We start from the raw sequence: 8,903 nt of genomic DNA on the forward strand, positions 1-8,903 counted from the left end.
TCTTATTTTGTCATGTGTACAATGAAACAGGAGCGCAGGGGTGTTCAGTTCCCTTGAGGCGTGTGCTGTCAGCTTAATAGACGTCATGACAACTGGAACGTACCATTGTCGTGCATGTGGTAAGTGTATCGTGAAGTATTCGTAAGGCTGGTGTATGCGGCAATCATGGATGATGTACGGGTAGCTTACTGACCCCATGTGAATGCCAAACGCATACGCAAGTGCCCGTAAGATGGCTGCAGGATGCCCACACAAACTATGCTCCGTATAATTTTGTCATTTTTAGCAGTCAGGCTGCACGCAAGGAGCGCACACCGGTCACCTGAACAGCACTAACAGGGTCCTTGGTTTCGAGGGGGTTGAAAAAATGAATTTCAAAATATTTCAAATAAACAGACACACTTACAGTTTTGGCACCTACTAATTAATTAATTAAGTGTTTAATCACGTTAGAGGGGACAATCAGGTTAATCATGTGCACTTGGAATTCACCAAGTGACCATTTATTGCACCATTTGCCTTAACACTGGTGTCAAAATGTTTTTATTCCTTTTGGTTTCATTTCAAACCGGTACTTGATCATATTTCATCAATGAAATTAAACTGAAGCCACTTCATGCTCCACATTTGTGACTTCACACTAAAAATGCACAAAAACAGTAATGACGACAAAATTGTAATTGTTTTTATTAATAAAACAGACCGTGGTGAAAAAAAAAAACATTTTGGCCTGAAAAGTTATTGCATAAAGGTAGAAAATGTAAAAAAAACTATGTCCATAACAGTTCAGCTGGTTACAGAACCTGCTGCACCTGAGACTTAACTGTGGGGTAAACGGTGCATCTGCATTAACCGACTCAGCATTCACTCCCTGGTCCACATCAAGTGCTGGCTTTCTGTGGCAGCAGAGATCAAGAAGAGAGCAGCTCTTTGAATGTGCAGCTCGCCATCCCTCCTCTGTCAAACATTAACCCTGAGAAGAATGCAATGAGTCAACTCAGGCCATAAAGAGACACAGGAAGCATTTCATTCCCGGCCGGCCTCACACTGACTGCATTATAGCGCTCCTGGATAAGGGGTTCCTCAGTCCCGTCTGAGCGAGCGGCGTGGAGAAAGGAGCATCCATCGAGCTCGCCGAGCTCCTCCGACAGGAAAATGAGGCAGCGAAAAAACAACCAGCAGACCCGGGATGCTCCAAAGGATGTTGATTAGAGCTCATGTTTTTACATGCAAACAAACACTAAAATGAGAATAAAACACTGATGTTATTCTCTATTTAGGGAAAAAACTTTACTGGTTATCCTCTTTTAGTTCAATGCTATTATGGGATGACATTTTTAAAGCAATAGTAAAAACTAGACCAAGCTAACGCTTTATTTTTCAGAGAGCATTCTCTATGATCTCAGAAAAGTTGCTAAAAAATGTACTGTAAAATGACGTTTTATAACAAAAACTCTCAATTTACACGGACATCTGAATTTTCTCATCAGAGCTTTACTCTCAGCCATTTTTCTGAATTACAGAAGAATTCAAAGTATGCCAGACATATTTCCTTCCAGGCTTGCGATTCATCATTACCACAGCAACTACAACACAATAAGTCTATTTATGTGGACAGAGGAAATGCAGCAGAAACTCTACTATGTCCCCACGGCAAAGACTGAGCTTCATCTACAACCCGGAGCTTCACGAGGAAGAAATGAAAGTGTGAGTTTAAGGTTTAGAATGCTACCAATCCTCCTCCAGTGAGCACTGGGTTTACATCTGTTACCACAAACCAAGGAGATCCATGATGGCTGACCTGATAACCAGCCAAATACATTCCACACATGCCATTACACTAGCAGCAGCAGAAAAATCAACAGAAGCAAGGAGCAAAGCATTCTGCCTAAAATTCTTTACTACTTGAAGAAAAATGTATGTTACTTATCAACAAATCAGCTAAACTGGAAGTTTTTGGCACCGTTTTTTAATGTACTTATATAAAATAAGCTTCAACTTGGTGTTAGTTCAAAAACAGAACTGTTTGGAGAACATGGAGGTAGAACTACCATAGTTTCATTTGGTGCTCCAATTGTCACACTACAATTGTTATAAACACAGTTGAATTTGACCACAAAAAGACTAGTATTTCCCCATTTGAATGCTAATAACGTTCATCTTCCTTGTTCAGGGACCTTTTTCTGGTTGGGGGGGTGACACAATGAGGTGACACAATTTAGATCTTTTTTTCCCCCCTTGTTACCTGGAAGAAATCCCATCCTTCATCTCTACATGTTACTGAGAAAGCCAAAGAAAGCCCCCACACAGCCAAAGTCATCCATCTCTTCCTAAGCTTTCACAACACACGTTTGCTTTCATGAGTTTTCACTTCAGCTTCTTTTTACACTTTATTGTTACCGAGCTTCAGTCAAGTTGACACAGCAGTGTTATCTCAGAAAGGGTGCGAGCACACAGGCACAATTTCAGAAGAACAAGGGGGCTGCTTTCTTCACACGAGGATGAATTCATATTACAGAAGTCTTTGGACGTGCTGGAAAAGTCTCCAGCATCAGCACTTTCTGTAACACATCGGCACAAGCAGGTAAACTGCAGCCTCCAGAGCTGGAAAACGGCGATGAAGCAATAAAGTCAAGAAACAGTCTGTAAATGGTTAGCATCAGACAGAGGCATTAAAGTGTTCTATTACTGAGAGAGAGTGGAAGCACTGCAGCATCTGAAGGTCTCTGAGTGGGTTCCTGTGTGTGTCAACCACAGGATGAAAATGCTGAGCCATTATCTCAACTTACAATACTGCTCTGGTATTTCTAGCCTGTCTGACCAAATGGCTTTAAAGATCCACTCATAAAAGAAGCAGGAAACGTTGTGAGGTTGGGGACTGACAAATTCAGAATTGCAACAACAAATTAAAGCGGCCAGTGGCGTTGTATGGTAAGCTACCCGCTTCTTACCCCCCCCTCACAGGCTGAGAGGCTGCCATATGCGTCTTACTGTCCCCTTCTGCCCCTACCACCCTGCTCAGAGCTGCATGCGACAAATTGATGAAAAAAATACATATATATTTTTAAATAGGGGATTTCTGTTGGCTTTATCTCCATAGCAACCATTTTATTTATTGGTCTTCGGGGGGTGACGAACAGGTCGATGTAATTTTTAGAGGAATCTGCAAAAGTAAACTTTTTGATTTCCTTGGCAACCGAGGTTTTTTTCTTAACATTCCTAAAATGCTCATATTGCATGACATAAAGTTTTGTTCAGCTTGAGCCAACGATTCATGTATTATATTTTAACAATGTTCCAGTAAAAAAATTCACAAGCAACAGGGGAACGCCACTTTTGCGAGATCGCCACGATATAACTTCAAAAACCAATGTTTTGCCCAGGAAGCTTCCTGTTCATGCTTGAGGACATAGCGGAGCTGCTAGCTGTAGGCCCGGTGGCCATCCCATACTAATCCTAAAACTTCCTTTGGATATCGTGTGTTTATGGTTTCTCTAACGTGATGTCATCTTTTTTTTTTTTTTTGGGAAGGGTCATCTAAATATGTCAAAATTCATTTTCACCGGGGGTTAGCCATGTGCAAATTTTGGTGAGTTTTGGGGTATGTGATGGGGCTAAAATTTCCCCTCCGAGCGCAGGAAGAAAGAAGAATTGCGATAACAATCTGGTCCTAACAAAACAGGACAAAGAAAATGGACATTTATTTTAAAAATCAATGTAAAAGAGCCTGTTTTAAAAAAGTTGGAACCACCAATGCTAAAAAAACAAAACAAGAGACGGATTAGCAGATGACATTGAGATAACTCCATGTACTCATGAGTGCACTAATTTACAGTTCAGATAAAGTGTGGTGGAGCAGCAGGCGACTCTGTGGCGGAACCAAGCAGCTGTCCCGCACACCCACCCAACCAGATAAAGGCTGGAAGTGTGAATGGAGAAATGAGGGGGAATAACAAGCCAAGTGGCTCCTCAGCCAATGAGGACGGAGAAAGAAAGCTTGGAAGACAAGTCTCTGCTGAACAAACACGGACCCCCTCGGGGATCCGTTAGAGGAAAAAAACAAATACTTTTAAACCACTTAAGATAATCTGCAATTTTCTCTAAAAGCCGTGTTTGTGTGCGTTTTTAATGTAATCAAGGACACGGAGAAAGCAGCACTTAACGTGTTTCAGGCAGTGCTTTTTTCGTCCTTTCCCTCGCCGCGGAGCACGAAAAGGGCAAAAATAACTGCAGCATGGGGGTGGATATGAACCGAGGACAGGCGGGGGACTCCTACCTCTGAATTTCTGAATGCGCCTGAATGTTTACATGCTCTTTTTCACCCCCCCCGAGCTAAATATCGCCGTAACTCGGCCACTGGCGGGGAAAAGTCAACGGCAATAAGTAATCCAGCAAAAACAGGCTGGTGTCAACAATCCCAGCCTGGGATAAAGCATTCATTTCTAAATACGTTCAGCCTTCACACACACAGAACCACCGTGGCACAACCCAAGTCACCTTCAACCTTCTTCCTGGTGTCAGATTCTGGCTCCTGACAGATACTTCTGGTAAAGAGATACCCATATGGAGCAGGGGTTTCCCCAGAACTAAAGAGCTGATGAGACACACTTGGCCTCCACTGGCTGAAACGTGATCCAACTCCGTCAAAAGGCCTGCGCAGGATCTGCTCTAATCAGCTTTAATCAATTAAATCTCAATCACAAAACGAACTCTGCTTTGTGCTAAAGCAGCCAAACAACACAAAACACTGGAAGATTATCTGAACAAAACTAAAAACAGCCAATTTATCGGTTTTGTTTTTAAATTATTGGTGGGAAAAAACCATTGGACTGATAGAAGCCATCTCTGAAGTCATGAACAGGTAAACCAGATATGCATTATGAATACAAATGTAAATTTGTTTGAGTATTATGCTAACCAACAGATTTTAATGTCACTTATGTATGAACAACCATTAAATACACAAATATTTAACAATAAAAAGGGAAAATCAATAAGAAAGCCTAAATATGTTAAATAAAAACAATTTACAAATGATTGTTTTTATTTAACATCATCTTCACAGTTAAACCAGTTTCACTTAAATTCTTATCAATTTTTATTATTAATTGTTTACATCCAAGACCAGTTTGATTTACTTCAGAAAATCTGCTCGTGCAAAACCAATAATCTGAATCGATAAAACGATAGAAACAAAAATAAATCAAAAGGACATTTGTAATGGTTTTAAGCGTTTTATTCTCACCTGGTAATCTAATTAAATTCAGCATTTGACCTATTTGTCATTGCTTCAATAGATTACAGTATATTCATGGACAGAATGGCTTCATCACCATGATACTGGGAAGTTACCAAAACAAGAGTAATAGTTTATGAGATTTAAAATATGACAGCTTATTAGTTTATTTCATACTTTTAAAATACAAGCAGTCAACCAAGGTCATTTTATATGGATTTTTTTATTTATACCTCATAACAGAATTTTATTTTATCCACCAAATGCTGTAAAAACTCCAGTTTTTAGAAGACTTTGTTCCTTTTATTACCAAGATAACATAAGGTCGGTTGGATGTAATCTACAACTGGGATTAAACGATCAACTACAGCAGACTAATCAGGAGCCACAGTGGCCTGTGCATTACCTAGAAATGGCTCAGCGACAGGAGTAGTTGGGTTGGGCGCGTACAGTTTCTCCAATAAAGCGAGTGGCCTCAAACATGACCTAACAAGCTGGCTGGGCCGCATTCCTACAGGAACTGTGGTTTACTTTCCGCCCAAACAGCAACAGCTCTACCTGTCTGCTCTTATGTTTAAAAGAAATCCACAGATGTGTGTCGATGAAGAGCCAATCTGTGGCCGATTATGAGGGCGTTCATTTGATCATTTCAATTTAAAACCATTTGCTTGAAGGCATCTTCCTCTGCATACCTGTGCCGCCCAATCTTCTCCGAGTAACCAACATGTTCTTTGCAAAACTACTAAAACTATCCTTGAAGGGGATTACAAGTCCATCTTTACATTTAACCCTTATTCTGATGTTAAACTATAAACCACATAATAGTTATTAGAGTCAAAACTGTACGAGTAAATCATGCTCGAGTGGCTGCACTATCACCATGACACAAAAAGCCAAACCACATAAACCTGTCTAATAGGGCTGCATGACATGAGGGAAAACTCGCGATATACGATATCAGTGATCAATATTGCGATGACGATATAACTTGAAATACATGAATAAATATCAAAACAACCAAAAACATATTTTCCTATTTTATTACTGTATTTTTCCCTCGAAGGTGGGATTTGCATTTGACCCATCCCCTGGGGGAGCGGTGAGCTGCAGCCAAGCCACGTTCGGGAGGCAGTAGCGTGTTGTTGATGTTAATGTTATGGTTATTGCCCCCAGTACCATTGATCATTCCCGTCCGGGAATCAAACCCTGGTATCCTGCGTGGTAGCTTCCCACCTTACCAACCGAGCTACCCAGCCGCCCAATTGTAATACCTTGTATGCGATTTATTGTGCAGGCCTACTGTCCAATTATAAGGATGAAACACATACAGGTACTCGACACTTTCCAAGGAGCGACACACAAAAAACCCCTCCGTTCCCCTCCGTGGTTAAGTCGCGGCTGCTTAAGCATCAGAACCCATCATCTTGTCTCTAAACATCAGAGATGCAACGTAATCTACCCCACAGACTGAAACTGAAGGTGTGCAGAGTCCAGGCAACCCCGATGGAGGTGAAGATCACCACCAGTGCAGCAACAATCCAGTGACACCCCCCCCCCTCATTTTTGATCGCTTTCTTAGCTGAAGTGCTGCCTGCAAACATGCTAGAAATTTGGCTCCGAGTCCATGAAGTTGAATGCTGCTCACTCATATCATTTAAAAAAAAAGTATTTTATTTTTTACATTTATCCATGGCTGGTTAGCGCTCTCACAGCAAGGATAGAACACCAATAGGGGACATGCGTGGGTTTTCTACCGGCTTCCTCCCACCGTCCAAAAACATACTTCATGTGTTAATTTGTTACTGTAACTTGTCCTTAGGTGTGAATGTGTGTAATTGTAGCCCTGCGACAGACTGGCGACCCCTGGCAGCTCCGTGACCCCGAAAGGGAACAAACGGATTAGAAGATGAGGAATTTAAAAAAAAAAGTTTATTCATTATTTAACCAGGAAAGCCCATTGCAGATCTCTTTTTCAGATGAGTCTTGGCCTACAAATTATTACACAACCCAAGATATATATATTTGTTACAATTAAAACTGTTTTTAAAAAACAAAAAAGCATGTTGGTGACGCAAACCGAGACAAAGTTGTGTTAGATATAAAGTCACAGACTTTGATTTCCTTTTTTTAAGCCAAAATGAAAAAGACGAATGGAAGCATAATCATAATAAAACATAGAATAATATTTAAATATATTATACAATCCCACAAAAGACGTCATTTAATCAACATTAACCTAATCAAAACAATAATAAATTTAGCAAAAACATTGTATATTTATGGCATTAAATCTGCTTGGAGTGAAAGGTTTAACCTTTAAACCCAACGGGTTTTTAAAACAATACTTATTTTAACACTTAGAGCAGCTAAAAGTACAAAAACACAGCGGATAATTATTTTAATATCAAACAGGGAGACGTAGCCTCTACTAATCGAAAACTGTGACTCCTCCTGGATATATAAGCAAAAACCGTCTCCCTAACTTTATATTTCCTTAAATCGCATAAAAAACGAAAATATAATTATACATATAAATATATGATTTAAAGAATAACGTAGGTGAGGTGCTATGAATTTAGCCGTGGAATGAAGGTAGCAGTGTGTAGCGTGTAGCTACACAATCTGTTGTGCCCTACATAATAATAACTACTTTGCTAGTACATGTAATAGCATTTAGCTGCTAGTTAGTTCCGTCGTGTGAATGTAAAGACAGCACATAAAGACAGAATATGAGCCCCTAAAGGTAGGACACGAGTTAGGGGGGCATGAGTCAGAGTAAAAAGGTCGCAAACACTCGTCGGATTGGCGCTGTAGCTCCTTTAGCAGCAATGCTAAAGCTAGCAGCTAACCAGAACAATCGAAGCCAGAAACTCATCACGACTTCGTCTAAAAATGACCTAAATCCGACAAATATTTAAGTTTGTGTTGTGTTTGCAACATTATGGTTTATTTACCTGCAATTCGGCTCGTTCCACCTCCCATTGAGCTCTTTCTACTTCGAAACGGGCCCATTCGTGCTGCAGGAAGTGCAAGATCCCCGGGATACTGTACTGCGCTCTCGCCGCCTCCCCTGCGTCGCCATCCGGCAGCGGTCCTTTCCCTCCGCCCGGCAGAACAGAGTTGTTATTGTTGTTGAAGAACACGCCGGGCCCTGCCTGTTCATCCATGGCCGGGCTCGGTGAAGCGGTTGGGCTGCAGTCTCGATGACCTGCTGGGCTCGATACCAACAGAAGGCGAAAACCGTGTCGAAAGCGCTGTGTCTCCGCCGTGTGAGGCGAATGAACTCACTTTCTGACAGCTAGCTGTCACGGGGTGACGTCACCGCGGAGCCACACCCACAACGTGTTGGCTGGCATCGTTTGATTCACTCGCAGGGGCGGCCCCAGGAGGGGCCCGGGTCCCCCCAAAAGACTAATACCCCCACCCCACCCCATTTAATAAATCCTGTTCAATTTAAATAAACGTCATTATCTTTAATAAAACTAATCATAAATAAATGCTAATATACACCTCTGTATTTCCTATTCATGTGACCAAAGGATAGCTTTATATTGAGCAGCAACATTTGTTTAATCTGTTCAAAATAAATTAAAACAGAAACAGCCAAAGAAATGACAAATAAAATATAGTTTTTATTATTCTTTGAGCATTATTTTAGTCCACAGAC

At 41.0% G+C, this 8,903-nt stretch overlaps 1 protein-coding gene across 2 annotated transcripts in view; it reads right to left on the reverse strand.

The window, feature by feature from the left end:
- LOC101168645 (striatin) overlaps positions 1-8,593 on the reverse strand; it is a 31,389-nt gene extending 22,796 nt beyond the window's left edge. The window contains exon 1 of one of the 2 annotated variants that reach the window (XM_023963687.2): positions 8,191-8,593. In XM_023963687.2, the coding sequence (XP_023819455.1) occupies positions 8,191-8,403 (213 nt within the window). In that variant the 5' untranslated portion in view covers positions 8,404-8,593. The remainder of the gene's footprint in view (positions 1-8,190) is intronic. The other variant, XM_023963688.2, reaches the window with a different exon arrangement.
- Positions 8,594-8,903: the final 310 nt, after the last annotated feature.

The sequence above is a fragment of the Oryzias latipes genome, chromosome 15, assembly GCF_053564925.1.
Source record: "Oryzias latipes strain Hd-rR chromosome 15, Olatipes_Hd-rR_3.1".
Taxonomy (NCBI): Eukaryota; Metazoa; Chordata; class Actinopteri; order Beloniformes; family Adrianichthyidae; genus Oryzias; species Oryzias latipes.